This window comes from Vidua macroura, chromosome 23, assembly GCF_024509145.1.
Source record: "Vidua macroura isolate BioBank_ID:100142 chromosome 23, ASM2450914v1, whole genome shotgun sequence".
NCBI classification, from domain to species: Eukaryota; Metazoa; Chordata; class Aves; order Passeriformes; family Viduidae; genus Vidua; species Vidua macroura.
The window spans coordinates 6,497,118-6,513,766 of NC_071593.1; the positions used below are offsets into that span (position 1 = coordinate 6,497,118).

Genomic DNA, 16,649 nt, shown 5'->3' on the forward strand with positions numbered 1-16,649 from the left:
CATCAGCTAATCAGATGAGCACTGAAGCACCTGCCAGCTTTAATTTTTTTGCCCTTTGAGGCCAGGTAATCCAAGTGCACAGGCTGGCAGTGCAGCAGGAGCAGAGCAGACACACACCAAGCACTTACTGTGGCCCTTTTCCTCAGGAACGCGTCGGCCTCGTCCACGAACAGCAGGAGGCTGCAAAAGGAAAGCATCCCACAGTAACAGGACAGTCAGTCAGCCTTGGGGAGTCTTTGCTCCTTTTTTTGCCATGGACAAGATGGAATTTCTTGTTTTCAGATGTTTATTAGTTCTTATCTATGTTAGAGTGTCACAAGCCCCGAGTTCTGCAGCACTTCACTCCAACAAACTAAAAATGGAGCTGTCTCTCTCTACAGGGCCTTTTAAGGATAAACTGTCCAATTATCAAATGACACCTAAATTATTTTTACTTTTAACTCAATAACCAACCACCCATGGCCTGCAATGCAGACTTTTTTACCCAATTGCATAACAGCACCCAAACCCATGGAGAAGGAGGTGGAGAAGAGGGAGAAGAAGGTGAAGAAGAACCCTAAAACCTCCATCTTGCTCCATATATATCATCACACTCTAAAACCCCAAACTTGGAGTTTCCCACCCTGTGACATCACACACTTCTCTCCAAACTCCACCCCCACAATCCCAGTTCCACCATTCCATCTTGGGAGCTTCTCCACAGCCCCAGGTCAGTGCAGTGTTCTCCTGAGGGTCGGTGCCTGGCAGCACAGAAAGGCTGGAATTCTCAGCAGCCAGGGCTCCAGCAGAGGCTCAGCTGGCTCCAGGATCCTCCTGCCCCACTGCCAGGCACCCACAGCTGCCAGCACCCAAAGGATTGCACAAGGAACCTCATTTTCTACTACAGCTTTTCAAGCTGTAGCAACCTGTCCATGGTGTGCACCTGGCCCAGCCCAGCAGCTGAAGAATGGATTCATTTCACACAGCTCAGGCCACAGATCTGCCCCCAGGCCTCTGGAGTTCTCTTACTGCTGTTCAGAAGCAGACTGAAGCAAGAGAAAGGCACAGGACCTTAAACTCCTGGGGATTTTTAAATCCAGGTGGGAGCTTCCATAGGCACAGTCTGTAGTTTGTGGCTGGCAGTGCTGGATGTCACTGCCAAGCTGCAGTAGATATTTGAAATTTACACCTGCTGAAATCTGAGTGATATTTTAGCATTCCCTCCTCTTTAGAGAGATGTGTGCAAGGGCACAATACAGAAGTCTTGGTGACAGTGACACCTCCCTGCCATTTCTCTTCCTTGTGCCACTCTGAAAAGCTCAAAGCAGAGTCCTCTCCTCAGCCTGCTTTGTTATTTTGTGAGGTTTTTCTTTTCCAAACCACAGCAGCACTAATGTTATGGTTTTACTACCTGTGGAGAAGTGAATTAATAAAGTCCATGAATTATTCACCAAAATAAATTCACTTCTAACCCAAGGGCAGTGCTCTTCCCAAGGGACTGAGCCTGTAAAGATGTTTATCAATAACAGAACCAGGCTGCTCATAAAGCTGTCACAGCTTGTGTTACCTCCTTGCCCAACTTCAAACCCAGCTTTCTTCCAGGGGATTTCAGGCCTATTAACATCTCCCACCCAGCCCCAGCTTCTCCCAAATATTCTCTGCAGAAAAGTGTCTGTTATCACAATTTCAGCTAATAAAGGCAACAGCTAACACTGGTGGATATTCAGAATTAAATATGCTTAAATACTTCAGTGCTACTGGAGGTGAGAATATTGATTTTATGGACACATGTAAGCTTTGATCAGGAAGTGTAGAAAGCTGAAATTCACAGAATTTTTTATTAGGGCAGAGAAATTCAGACCCAGGCAGCGTTGTAAAATAATTCCTTGATGGGAGCATCCAGCTGAGTATCCTCACATCTCTTCCAACTTCTCACTTAAATTCTCAGCTCACTTAAATTCTAACACCTTCCCTTCTATAGTGCCTCAGGATAAAAGCTCAAAAATTTAAATCCTGCTTTTAAATCCCTGCTTTTTTTTTTTCTTTGTAAGGGGAAATAGAAAGAATTAGGTGATGAATGAAGCAAGGATTAAAAGAGACACTGCAAGATAATGTCCATCTCAAGCAATCAGAGAACACATAAATCACTGGGCAGCCACATTTACACATCTGAGATCAAACCAGCAGAAAACCCAAAGTGACACCTCCTGAAAGTTCAATATTGAATTTTACCATCCTGGCTGGACAAGCAACCTCTGCACTGCAAAAATCCATTTACAATGCTAGGAGCAAATTAACTACACACTCCTACAAAATCAGGGAGCCCAGATTCAGCCTCAACAGGAGGATTCTCTGCAGATAAAAATTTGCTTTTAAAGGTGACTGAAAAAGCAAAAGTTCTTTTTTGTGTTTGTGATTTTTACACTGATGTCAATGCCTTTAGCATCCATCTCCTCCTTATCCTCTTTTATTTCTTATAATTCACTGCTTGAGACTCAAAAGTAAACCAGAAGCTGGATTTAAACACTATCAAGTGTTTAAAATCTGAGCAGTTGCAACAGGGAACATCCAGAGCGTGAACACCTGATTTGTGCTCACCTTCTAATTACTGTCAGATCATTAATCACCCTGAAGGTAATTTGTCCCAGCTTTCAAGTGGGCAGGAAGTCTCCTCCTGCTTGGTGAGATCAGACAATCAAATTATGACTGATCTGGAAAAGTTGGTGTAGGAAGGGTTTGAGAGAAGAGAAAAGCAAAGGTTTCCAGCTTTTAAAATATTACTAATTAACAAGGATTCACCCATTCTAGGAAAACTTCAGGAGATTCTGTGTTACCTCACTCAGTAACAGCAACTGAGGGGCTGAACTACACTGTTGTAGTTGTGGGTGAGGGTTTTTAGAGCAAAACCACTGTTGTGGTGAGGGTTTTTTTGAGCAAAAACACAAACTGAGGATTAAAGAAAAGCTCAACTTACCCTCTCCTACTGGTGTTGGCCCAGTCAAAGAGTTTGTGCATGGCTGTGACCCCTTCCCTGCCCATGGGGGCCACGTCCCCTCCTGTCATGATGGCATAATCCATGCCTGAGTGCACAGCTAATTTCTGCAATGAAACAAAAACCAGCAAATTAAACCTTTTCTTTCACTGCAAGGCCATGGAGGATGAAGAGGGAATGAAAGCAGTTTAGTCCTGTCACTGTGCTGGTTTGAAAAAGGGAGTTATTGGCTTCTTTATCACTTAATGGCAATTTTAACTTGTGTATTGTTTATTTTTTCCATTTCTGTGCATCTCTGTTGGCTTTAGAAACCCAAACTAGGTGGTTTTAGAAATCCAGTAGGTGCCATACAAAGGTTTAGGTGCCACAATCTCTGAAAACTATTGGGGTAGGGGTTTCATGTACTGATGTAAGAAAAAAATTCAACTTGCACCAGTTTGGCAAATCTGTCACTGTTAAAAAGTTGATGAAACCTCAGGTCTTGTGGACAAGCAAGGAAAAAAAATCAAATTCTGACTCAAATCCATGTAAAAATCATCCTGGCAGTGCCTCTGCACATGGAGCCACGCCTGTGTCTGCTCTGGAGCAGGAAAGAGCCATTTAGGCAAGGGCATAAAGCCACCAGAGGTGGGTATGAAGTGGCTGCTGCTGCAATTCCCACAAATCCCAGCTGCCAAGGGCCTTTCCCAGATGGAAAGGCTCCTCTGCCTCCTCTCAGCACCAGAATCCAAGTGGCTGCACTGATTCAGAGCTGAAGCAGGCAGGCTGCCCTTGCCTCCCTCCCCAACAGGAACACAATGTTTATGCAACACTCCAGCAATAGATTGCAGCCCAGGGAGGTCCTCAGGCCCTGGAATTTTCAGAATGCTTTGCAAGGTGCAGGTTGGCAGAATCTTGGCAGGGTTTTACCTTGGCAAAAAGAGTTTTTCCAGTGCCAGGGGGGCCGTACATCAGAATATTCCTGTACAAGCTTTTGTTCTTTTTTGTGTTTCTTGTTGCTATGGCAATGTCTCTCACACGTGCTTCCAGCTGGGGCTGCAAGAAAAGAGTTAAATTTAAGGATCAGAAGGTACCAAAAGAGCTGCACCTACCAGGTTCCCACATCAGTACCTGCAGGAAGGAGGCAGCACTCCAGGATCAAGCTTTTAAGTCTTAACTTCAGCTGCTCATGACTCCACACCAAGGTCATTTCCTGTCCTATGTGAGGATTTACTTGATTTTCTGTCCACTTGGCTACAATTCTTTCGTAAGAAAAAGCAGCAGTGCAGGAAGGAGTGCAGTGACTACTCTTAGGAACAGATAACACCTAAATATTCACTTCCTAATGGATGCCCTGGGAGGGATATGTCAAAACATAAGCAACTCTTTGCAGTGCTAATTCCTTCTCAAGTCATAAACTCATATTTATATTACTACTGCATTTGGGGATACTGGGAGAGAGCTGTTCCTGCAGGAGCATTTTCTCTCAGCAGCTTCAAGCAGCTCTTAAATTTGCCTGATAACCAGGAATCAAATTCAGAAGCAAATAGACAGAAGTAGCACTAATTAGCAAGTTAAGAACCAATCTCAGGGTGGAAAAATGCACACAATATTTAGATTTTTTTGGCCTAGAAGCAGGTCTGGGTTCAGTAATCCTTAACTTCAGATGGCACAAGTGGAATTCTGAATCTTCACATGCTGACTACAGAGAGAAACTGCAGCAGAGCAAGGACTGAACTGAGACTTCCAACTGCTTTTCACAGAGGAAAAAAAGGTGAACAGGCTGCTTAATGCATGTCACACTGAACACAGGAGCTTATTTATGGTCTCAGTGTCCCAAGGGTGCTATGACTCCAAAACTGCTGGAATTACAGCTTTAGAAGTGAGTTTAAGGAACCAGCAGCTCTTATTTAGAATCCAAAGTCATCCTTCACAGCCCGAGACAGGAGAACAGAGTACTCACACTGAGAACAACTCCTTCAAGGGCATCCTGAGCCTTGCTGGTGAGACGTTTACCAACCTTGAGAGGACAAATTCAGTTACTCACAGGTAGAAAAAAAACCCCACATTTTGACAACTCACTTGGACCAAAACATCTTACAGAAAAATACCAGTGGGCTCGGCCCAGCCATTCTACCTCCAATATTCCATTTATTCAGACCCACTGACAATCCCAGCCTGAGTTTTGCTGAGTGCAACACAGAAACAAAGGTGAATTTTACCTTGATAGGATGTTTCAGAGCCTCCAGCACCGTGATCCGGGAGGTTTCCCTCACCAGGGAGGGTTTGCCCAGCCTTGCCTCTATGTAGCGCCCTGCTACAGCCGTGGCATTTTTGGCAGAATAAACCCCCACTGCCAACAGGGTCAGGCCTGCCACCTGCAAAAAAAAAAAAAAAAAAAGGGGGGGAAAGATGAGCAAAAACACTTGGCAAGGCAGTGCTGTTGTGTGCAGCCTGTCCTGTGGTGGGGAATTAAAATTCAGGACAAATGCTGAGCAGGAGGGGTTTATTTTTGGTAAGGTGTTTTATCCCTGTTCAGACAGTCAAGGTCTCACACTCCCTGTTCACTGACTGCTCTTGCACAGCAAAAAGCAGAGGAAGCACAAGTGAAGCATTTAGTCCTGAATCCAAAAGTACATCCTGCCCAAGAAAATGTGGGGATGTCCAGATTTCCAACTAAATTGAGTAATGAAGATAAAACAGCCACATCAGCCAAAAAGTGTGGGGCTGGATTTTCAACTAAATTGAGTAATGAAGATAAAACAGCCACATCAGCCAGGTGCTGCCTGCCAGAATGCCCCTGACCACACCAGAAAATGCAAGCTGAATTTCAGATGCCAAGGTAAAACAGCTGAATCGTGGCTGCCACCAAGGCAGGGCACAGTGGGGAACAAAAAAGGGAATATCTGCTAAAGGTGACAGCTGTAACACAACAGGGAATTAGGGGCTCCAGAGGAGCAACAAAGCCAAAACCAGCATGGGAATGGGAATTACCACCATGGGAATGGGAATTACCAGCATGGGAATGGGAATTACCATCACTCACTGGGCTGCTCCTTCAGAAACCCCACAAAATCAGCCATTCCCATCGATTTGCCAGTGAAGCAGAAAGACTCCAGACTTTGGAGTCAGCTTAAAGCTGGTGCCAATAATTTGTATCAGAGACAAGAGCAAACTGCAGCAATTGCTTTTAAAATAAGCTGACTTCTCCTGCAAGTGCAGATCAAGGTCAAAAGCCTCAAGGACAACAAGGATGGCAGTGTTCAATAAACCATGAGGCACCATCTGTTAGCTCTCACTCTGCTGAAATGTGTGACATCACTTCTGCTCTGGGTGGAAGCACGAAGGGAGCAGAACTGTGAGTTCCAGGATGCAAAGAGTGAGGGATCTCCACACCCAGTTCAGCTCAGACACAGAACACAGAACAGATTTCACCTTTTTAGCAGCTCCCTCTAAAAACAGTGCCATGATCTCATGCTCTCTTAAACCATCCAGCACAAAGTTCCCTCTGCCTGGATGGATCTAAGGTCACTTCCTCAGACTTTTGGACTTCACTGATGTTCATGTCACAAGATACAGAGAAACAGAGCTTTAAAAATGTGTCAAACAAGAACCCAACTGCCCACTCTAAAAATCAGTCTGATTACAGTCTACCTATTTGTCATAAAGCATCAAGCAAAGGAATGGGTCTCTGATAAATAAAGACAATTACACCAAAACCACAATGGACCAAACAATCTGAAGTAGAACCTCTGGGGTTCTGCTTGGCTGGGAAGAGGTAGAGAAAGAGAAGCATTTAGAATAGACAGAGCTGAAAATTCAGCCTTCATTTACAAGAATCTTAAAATAACTGACTGGTTCTTACCTTATAGTAATTTCAAACTTTTCAAAGCAACAGAAAAGATGAGTTCCAGCTGTGTTATCTCCTTTCTAAAAATATACTTGCCTTTTTCTTTTCTTTTCTTTTTTTTTTTGAGCTAAATGTCCCAAATTCACAAAAGAAAAAGCATGTCAGAAGCAAAAATGACCATAATGCAGGAAATTGGTATCTGGGTCAAGTGAATGCACAGCTCAAAGCACCAAGGACTGATCTACAAAAGGCTCTGAATGCTGCAGACACCCCAGGTACAGATGACAAAAGGAGCCACTAAAAGCTTGGCTTGTTCTCCCCAGAGCTCTCAGGCAAAGGATGTTTTGGATCAGCCTGTGTGTATAAAATCAGAGGGTGGAGCAGATGGTCGTGACTGATTTAAAGCAAAATTTCTATTTTAACCAGCCACACTACCAAAAATATATTTTCACTGCTGCTTTGTTTTAAGCATTACACTGAGAAACAACTTTATGTCCCCAAGATTCCACTGCCAAGCTCTTTTATCCTGTGAAAAGATGCTGGTCTGGCTTTTAATCAATTTATTTAGCACACGTAAGAGTTCTCTAAGTGCCCTTTAGGCTACATCAAAATTAGATTTAAAGCTGTGACACAAGCAGGAGTTTAGCACACATTTACACACAGGCTTTTCTGGAAGTTACTGACAGGTTTCCCAAGCTTACCGTGGCTGTGACTTTATCCCAGTCTGTCACAAAAGCACGGAATCCTTCCCCAAAGAGCATCCCAGCTGTCCTGTGGCAAGCAGGAGAGAAAAGGATTTCAAGGACTGAATTAATACATTTTAAAGACAGGCTTTCAGATTGTATTAAAGTTGTTAATCTTCTTCAGAAAAGTCAAAGCTATGGGCTCACCTCAGAATTGAAACATGAGCAAGCATGGAAAATATATTTATAATCATCTGATGCCTACACCTGAGCTGGCCTTAAGATGGTATCAATTTACTTCTTTAATGCATTATTAAAGCTTTAATAAAGCTTTTTTGGTTCAAAATCTCAAAGGACCTGAAATTAACCAATTCCAAAGCTAAACACTCACCCCTGTGGAGCCAAACTGCATTATAGCTTTGTGATGGGTGCTCTGAAATACCTGAGGGGACCTGAAAGAACTGAGGGGATCTCAGAGCTACTGAGCTCCAGGACGAGAGGACAAGGCTTGAAATAATCTGCTAGAAAAATTGTATCACTCTAAATGTCTCTGGTTGCCATTCAGGTGACAATGTAGCAAGAGAAGCCACAGAGTTCACACAACACTGGCATTCCTCAGAGGAACAACCCCCAGGTTCTCCCATGTGCTGGGACACACGTGGAGCAGCTCCAGAGGAACAAAACCCAGGTTCTCCCACATGTGGGAGGATCACCAGACTGAAATTCCTCACAGGAACAACCCCCAGGTTCTCCCACATGTGGGGACACACGTGGAGCAGCTCCAGAGGAACAAACCCCAGGTTCTCCCACATGTGGGGACACACGTGGAGCAGCTCCAGAGGAACAAACCCCAGGTTCTCCCACATGTGGGGAACACATGGAGCAGCTCCAGAGGAACAAACCCCAGGTTCTCCCACATGTGGGGACACACGTGGAGCAGCACCAGAGGAACAAACCCCAGGTTCTCCCACATGTGGGGACACACGTGGAGCAGCTCCAGAGGAACAAACCCCAGGTTCTCCCACATGTGAGGACAAACTTGGAGCAGCACCAGAGGAACAAACTCCAGGTTCTCCCACATGTGGGGACACACGTGGAGCAGCTCCAGAGGAACAATCCCCAGGTTCTCCCACAGGCTGGGACACACATGGAGCAGCTCTCAGAGGAACAAACCCCAGGTTCTCCCATAGGCTGGGACACACGTGGAGCAGCTCCAGAGGAACAAAACCCAGGTTCTCCCACATGTGGGGACACACGTGGAGCATCTCCAGAGGAACAAACCCCAGGTTTTCCCACAGGCTGGGACACACGTGGAGCAGCTCCCAGAAGAACAAACTCCAGGTTCTCCCACATGTGGGAGAAGCACCAGGCTGAAATTCCTCAGAGGAACAAACCCCAGGTTCTCCCACATGTGGGGACACACGTGGAGCAGCTCCAGAGGAACAAACCCCAGGTTCTCCCACATGTGGGGACACACGTGGAGCATCTCCAGAGGAACAAACCCCAGGTTCTCCCACATGTGGGGACACACGTGGAGCAGCTCCCAGAGGAACAACCCCCAGGTTCTCCCACAGGCTGGGACACACGTGGAGCAGCTCCAGGCCCTGCCCTGCACCCACTTGAGGGATTCGAGCACGGTCTGGCGGTGCTCGGCGGCCTTGAGGCGGATCTGCTCGCGGATGATGTCGGCGTTCTCCCGCTCGGCCTTGGCGCGCGCCCGCGCCTCCGCTTCCACCCGCAGCATCTCGTTCTTGTGCCGCAGCTCCATCTCCCTCTCCACGGTAGCTTGGGTAAAAAAAAACAGCAGAGAGGTCAAATTTTTAGGTGGCTTAATGCCAGGGAGAAGGAAAACCCCAGGGAAGTCGCTGTGCACTGGAAGGAAGAGAAGCAAAACGGAGCTGCCGGTCCCAAAAGGGATTTTGGAAGCTCTGTTACTTCAAACATGGAATTGTGTGAAAGGAGAATGAATGAGAAATCCTGGAGTAAAATAACCCAAGCCTACAGGGTTTCACCACTGGGCTGCTTTATTCAGGCTGCACTTCCTTCACTGGGTGGCAGCACAGCTGGCCACATCTGTTCTCGGAGCAAACCGCCCTTCCCATCCCATTCAGCCAAACACAAATGAACATTAACATTTCTGAGACTTGCACCCTAGTGGAGTTCTGCAAACCCAGGAATTCTGGCAATTCCCAACAACACAAAGAAACTAAGCAAGTTTCACACCACAGGTTTTTTATTTTCTGCAGGAAACTGAATAGAAATGAGGTGATACAGATATAACCTCTCCTCTCAGAAGATGTTTTGTTTCTCTTCCCTCCTCACAACTATTTTAGGTTGTTCCAGTATGAAATCAGAATTTCAGTTATTCTACCAGGAGATGCTGAGAGATCACTGGGAAATCCAGGAGTGACAGGGCAGATGTTTAGGAGCCCTTTCTAAAACTAACCTTGGAAGCAACTGGTAATTTTAGAACTCCTGGGATTTACCTGTTCTTGCCAATCTGACCTCAAACACAGCATGGACACAAAGATCAGCACAAGGACTCCACATGCCCCCACACTCCCAGCAGCTGAACAAAACACTCACCTCGCCTCATGGCCTCCTGCTTCTGCACAGATTCCTCCTGCTTCCTCAGATTTTCCTCATTAGCAAGTTGCTACAGGGAGAGATGACAGCAGAAGAGATGTTGATGTTGTGATGACTCCACCAAATGTAAATTTAAATGCTACTGATGCCTCAGTATTTCTGTTTTTCACATTCTGTGCTGATATCTCAGGTTCAGCTTTTCTATTTTTCACATTCTCTGCTGCTTTAGTGTGTGGCTCTGAGCTTCACATGAGGGGATGCTGAGCTCTGTGCACAGAGCAGGGAGACAAAACAATTCCTGCTCCAGCTGGGCACCAAGGACAAATGATCCAAAGCTCAGGCCCAGGAGCACAAACAGCGTGGGCTGGAGAGAGAAAAACAAGCAGGATGGGACTGCATGGGCTAAAGCTGGAATGGGACAATCAACTCCAAGGTGCAAATGGAGCAGAGCTGATCATTTTGTGACCAATCATCCATTTCTTGGGACCATTTGGGTTCATCTTGGGTGCAGCCCTGGCTGGGCTCTGGTGCTGCCCAAGGTGGATCCATGAGGAGATCCTTTAATAAACCCTGCTTTATTCTTTAGCTCTGTCCAGCCTCTGTTCTAGGCCAGCTTTCACAAGGCATCACTACAAATATTTTCAAGAAGCTGCTGCTCAGGTTGAAGTGTGTTTTCCTCTCCCCATCTCCCATATTTTCCCTCCTAATTCCAAGCTGCTGCTTTGTCCTAATGCCCAGCCCTTGATGTGCACTGCTGATGCTGAGCAGATAATACAGATAAACTGTGCCCAGCAGGACAGGGAACAGCTCCAGAGCATCTCTTGGATTTAAGAAGGCTCCCAGCCCATTCCCAGCTGGATCAGAGCAGGAACCCTCCCTACCTGCTGTCGCATTTGCTCGTCGTAGCGCTGCCGTGCCAGTTTGTCCTGGTACTGGGCTCTCTTCAAAAAACAAAACAGAATACACAGATTAGGCACTTAAAAAACAGCCAGCTCCTCAAGGAAATGAGGTTCAGGAAGAAAAAAAAACAAATAAAATGGGAAAATCCATACAAACAAAAAATTATCCTGGATTTGAATGTGAACAGGGCCAAATATCCTCAGCACCAAAAACTCTTCTGTGCTGAGAAATCTCTACAGCCTGATTTCATTTTATGGTATCACAGATGTCAAGACAAAGAGCAAGGGTTTCTTGGCCCACAGAAGGAGACTTCAGTGGGAAAAATAAGGTTTTCATGTTGTAAACCACATTATCTGGACTGGTGAGTGCAAGCAATAGAACTGTCAGGATGTGCTGATGGGCTCTGGTTTTGATAAAGATTTACTTGTTGCTCATTAATTCCTCTAATCAATCACTGTAACTCCAAATAAACCCAAGACATCTCCACTGAACTGGAAGTGGGCTGAGGATCCACATCCAGGGAGGATTCTGTGTCAGGGGTGACATCATTCTCTGCTCCAAACACAGGGATAGCAGAACAGCTTGGGAATTATCTCCTCAGCACCAGTAAAACATCATGGAATAAACCAAGACTGAGTTTGCTGTGATTTCAGGTAACCCATGAGAACCTCAAACGATGCCCTGTGAGCAGCAGGAGGTGAAGGAACAACCCCTGAGAGCAGCTGAGTGTGCAGCTGCTTCCTGGGCCAGCCCTGCTCAAAGTCCAAACTCTGCCAGGGTAAAAGCAGCACGTGCCAAATAAACAGTTCTAGCAAACTTCCCAAGCTGAGAATCCATTAGAATTAATCAGTTCCCTCATCTGCTGTGCTCTCAGAGTAAGAAATCTCCAGAATTTAGCTTTTAACATTAAGGCCAACCTTTGTTTTCCCTGTTTCAGGATTATTGCCACATCAGCCACTCAAGCTAAAACAAACCAGGAAGCACCAACACTGCTCACAACAACTCAGATTTGCATCATTTCTCCTCTTAAGATATCTTTTTCTGTTTAAGTCAGAAGAAATGTGGTTTCAAGCTACTTAAGACTGAAATCCAAATAACTTCAGAGTCATTTCACTCTTTAATGGCTTCATTTTTCATTCAGTTGATAAACCAGTATTCCTCAACACTTCCCTGAAAAGCCCTTTAGGAAAATCCCAAAAAAACACAGAATGAGAGGAACTGCTACCACCAGTTCCTTTGGATGCTCAAGAACTTGGGAACAAAAGTCCAAGAGGATTAAAAATCCAGCTCAACATCACAAATCCAGGACAGAACAGGGGCTCAGAGAACAGAACACCCCCAGACCTCCTCTCCCCCAAAAGGGATAATTAATTAAAGGGATAATGAAAGGGATAATTAATGCATCATTGCCTTTTCTATAAGGGAAGACACAAACAAGGTCTCCCCTCACTTGGCTTCCCCCTCATTCCCTTACTGCTTGATGCTGTTTGGTTTCTTCATTGAGTGTTTTCCTTCTCTCTTCTGCTTGCACCCTGATCTGCTCATTCTTCAGCTGTTCTATGGCAGCTTCGTACTCCTGGGACAGAACCAGAGAATTTAATTACCAGAAATTCATAGATCATCCTGTACAGAAATTCTACTGACAATCACATTCCAAGAAATCCCTCTGTATTCAGAGTAGTACCCACAAAAAATGACCACTGACACAATAAAGTTAAAATATGATAATAAATATAAATAATAAAGTTAAATAGAAATAATAAATTATTATAATAAAATATTATCACAACATATTATTATAATATAATATGATAATAGAATTTATAATAAAAATTAAATTCCCAATGCTCCTAAGAAATATCATCAACCATTTCAGGATTAAACACAATTTAAAAAAAACATCCAAGAGATCAACCAACACCAAACAATCCCTAAAGTCCTTTATAAGAGAAATCTGTCCTTCACCCAGCTACTTTACAGTTCCCACAGAAACCCCCTGTCATTCCCCAAAACCAGCAGAGATACTCCAGGAGTCACAAAACAACTGAGGACATGCAAGTTTTAATCAAAGCCACAAAAATCCGTGTCAGGATAGGCCAAATTAGCTGAGATTCACCTTCCAGAATTACTTTTTTTTTTTCTCCTAAAGGCAAATAACTACAATTTGCTGAAGCTGACCAGAAAGGAAAATTTATCATCCTCTGCAGAGGAGAGATTTTAACTTTTGTCCCTCCCAAATCTGGCAGCTGCCTGAGGAGTTCCAAGGTGAGGAATTGCAACCCACCTTCAGTTTGGTTTGCTGTTCCAGCTGCAAGGTCTGCTCCTGCATCTGGGCAAGGCTCAGAGCATCTTTTGCATGGCCTGGAGGAGGGGAAGAGATTATGGACAGGTGATGCCTCAGGTTTTAACTTCCCTGTTTTTCACATTCTCTACTGATGCCTTAAGTTTTAGCTTTTCTACTTTTCAGATTCTCTGCTGATGCCTCAGGTTCAGCTTTTCTATTTTTCACATTCTGTGCTGATGCCTCAGGTTCAGCTTTTCTATTTTTCACATTCTCTGCTGCTTTAGTGTGTGGCTCTGGGCTTCACATGAGGGGATGCTGAGCTCTGTGCACAGAGCAGGGAGACAAAACAATTCCTGCTCCAGCTGGGCACCAAGGACAAATGATCCAAAGCTCAGGCCCAGGAGCACAAACAGCGTGGGCTGGAGAGAGAAAAACAAGCAGGATGGGAGTGCATGGGCTAAAGCTGGAATGGGACAATCAACTCCAAGGTGCAAATGGAGCAGAGCTGATCATTTTGTGACCAATCATCCATTTCTTGGGACCATTTGGGTTCACCTTGGGTGCAGCCCTGGCTGGGCTCTGGTGCTGCCCAAGGTGGATCCACGAGGAGATCCTTTAATAAATCCCAGCTTTATTCTTTAGCTCTGTTCCAGCTCAGCCTTCACAAGGCACCACAGTGAGAGCTCTTTCCTCAGCAAAGCTGATGCTCAGGCTCTTCAATCCATGCTGCTCCACAGCTCTGCAATGGCACACTCAACCCTCCAGGGAATAAATGATTATGAATAAATGATTATGAATAAATGATTATGAATAAATGATTCTCAACACAGCTGTGGAAAAGCTCTGACCAAGGCCAGGCTGGAGAGTCTTGGAGCAATCTGGGATAGTGGAAGGAATAAATGATTATGAATAAATGATTCTCAGCACAGCTGTGGAAAAGATCTGACCAAGGCCAGGTTGGAGCAATCTGGGATAGTGGAAGGTCCCTGCCCTTGGCAGGAGGTGGAATGAGATGGGATTTCAAGTCCTTTCCAACCCAAACCATTCTGGGAATCTGTGGTTTTATCAAGATGCTCTGGTGCCTCCCTCTCTCCTCAGAAGCCCTGAGGAAGCACTCAGAGGTCAGTGCCTGGGAATGCTGATCCCAGCAGAGCAGGGCAGGAGCCAGAGGCTGCCCTGGCCAGGTGGGACCCCACAGGACACAGGTACAGCAGGATGGGCGAGGCTGGAAGGGCCCCAAGAGGCTCCTCTGCTCCAGCAGGGCCATCCCAGAGCTCAGGGCACAGAGCTGGGTCTGGACAGAGCTGGAATAGCCCGTGAGGGACACTCCACACCCACCACTGTCAGTAAAGAAGGATGGCACCAGCACTAAGAACGATTTATTGCTCAGATCAACGTTCACTTTAGAGGCTGTGAGATTTTAGAGGTTGTGAGATTAGCACTTATAGCTCAAAAGTAGCTATAAGTTTCTTTGTTACAAGGTAATATGTAATTCCTAACTTAACAAACAACTGCTACAGGGCTCATTTTGTCTTTCTAACTTCTCACTTTTACTCATTTCTGCTGCACTGTGGATATTTTTGCCTAATAGGTTTTTGTGTCACATGTACACAAATACACACATGTATGCTTCTAGGATAACTCCTAAACCCTTAGTTTATTCTATACAACTACACTCTTAGATTATAAACCTTTTAGTTTATAAGTACAGTTTAGTTTTAGTTTTATTAGTACAGTACTAATAGCACTGTACTTATAGTACAGCTTCTTACTTAAGGCATATTCTTTCTTATAACTATAGAAACACAAATTTCTGATTTTTTTTTTTTTTTGCTTAATGTCTGTGCATTGCATTTTTACACCAATCTAAGCTTTTTCCAAGGGTGCAGATTAAATCCTTCAGTGTCTGTGGAATTTTCTGTTTCTCTGACTCTCTCACACACCAATCTAAACTTTTTCCAAGGTGCAGATTAAATCCTTCAGTGTCTGTTTCTCTGACTCTCACACACCAATCTAAGCTTTTTCCAAGGTGCACATTAAATCCTTCAGTGTCCGTTTCTCTGACTCTCTCTCTCACACCCTCCCTTGCTCTCTGCTCCCGAGCAGAACAAACCCCTCACATTAAATCCTTGAGTGTCTGTGGAATTTTCTGTTTCTCTGACTCTCTCACACACCAATCTAAGAATCTTCCAAGGTGTAGATTAAATCCTTGAGTGGCTGTGGAATTTTCTGTTTCTCTGACTCTCACACACACCAATCTAAGCTTTTTCCAAGGTGCAGATTAAATCCTTCAGAGTCTGTTTCTCTGACTCTCACACAGCAATCTAAGCTTTTTCCAAGGTGCAGATTAAATCCCTCAGTGTCCGTTTCTCTGACTCTCACACACCAATCTAAGCTTTTTCCAAGGTGCAGATTAAATCCCTCAGTGTCCGTTTCTCTGACTCTCTCTCACACCCTCCCTGCTCTCTGCTCCAGAGCGAACAAACCCCTCGGGTGGAACAGCCCCTCAACCCCTCACACCCAGCGGGAAGGACGCTCCCTGCCCTTCCCTCGCGTCCCACGGAGCACAGCCCGCTCCCTTCCCGCACACCCCGCCACGAGCTCCGCCGCCCTCCCGCCGCGTCCCCTCACGCACGGGACGCGTCCAGCTCCCGCGCCGCCTTGGCCGCGCGCTCCAGGCCCGTGGGGTCGAAGTTGCTCCATTTGTCCTTGGGCGTCTGACGGTCCCCGGCGCCGCCAGCACCACCGGCAGCGGGGCCGGGCGGCAGGGAGAGGCCGGCCCCGCTGCCGCTGCCCGGGGCTGCCGCGTCCCCGCCGCCGCCCGGGGCGGCCCCGCGGTTGAGGCCGAACAGCCACGACATGAGGGCGGCGGCGGCGGCTGCACGCGGGGGACGCGCCGCGGCCCGCGCGCCTGCGCCGCAAGGCGGACCGGCCTCCCATTGGCCCGCCGGAGCGCCGCGCCGCGCTCTGATTGGCGGAGAGGCGCCGCGTGTGGGGTTTGATTGGTTGAAAGAGGCGGGAGGGGAGGGAGAGCCGTGTGGGGGACGGAGCGCCGGGAGGGACAAGCGGGGCGGGCGGCGCTTCCGCGTGGCAACGGGAGTGAGGGGCGTTGCTAAGGGCCGCGGGGCGGCGCGGCCTTGCGGTTATCCCGGGATTGCCGTGCGGTTATCCCGGGATTCCTTCGGGGTTATCCCGGGATTGCCGTGGGGTTATCCCGGGATTGCCGTGCGGTTATCCCGGGATTCCTTCGGGGTTATCCCGGGATTGCCGTGGGGTTATCCCGGGATTCCTTTGGGGTTATCCTGGGTTTCCTTCAGGGTTATCCCGGGTTTCCTTCAGGGTTATCCCAGGCTTCCCCCAAAATCGGCTCCTTGGAATGGCAGAGAGGATGGGAAA

The 16,649-nt window shown here is 46.4% G+C and overlaps 1 protein-coding gene across 1 annotated transcript in view; it reads right to left on the minus strand.

The window, feature by feature from the left end:
* Positions 1-16,086, minus strand: part of LOC128818376 (ATPase family AAA domain-containing protein 3) — a 28,257-nt gene extending 12,171 nt beyond the window's left edge. The window contains exons 1-12 of the mRNA XM_053997656.1: positions 15,889-16,086; positions 13,254-13,330; positions 12,444-12,545; positions 10,951-11,010; positions 10,070-10,139; positions 9,103-9,268; positions 7,502-7,571; positions 5,173-5,328; positions 4,914-4,970; positions 3,881-4,006; positions 2,954-3,078; positions 129-180 (exon numbers count right to left, since the gene is read on the minus strand). Of these exons, the coding sequence (XP_053853631.1) occupies positions 129-180; positions 2,954-3,078; positions 3,881-4,006; positions 4,914-4,970; positions 5,173-5,328; positions 7,502-7,571; positions 9,103-9,268; positions 10,070-10,139; positions 10,951-11,010; positions 12,444-12,545; positions 13,254-13,298 (1,029 nt within the window). The 5' untranslated portion in view covers positions 13,299-13,330; positions 15,889-16,086. The remainder of the gene's footprint in view (positions 1-128; positions 181-2,953; positions 3,079-3,880; positions 4,007-4,913; positions 4,971-5,172; positions 5,329-7,501; positions 7,572-9,102; positions 9,269-10,069; positions 10,140-10,950; positions 11,011-12,443; positions 12,546-13,253; positions 13,331-15,888) is intronic.
* Between the last annotated feature and the right edge of the window lie 563 nt (positions 16,087-16,649).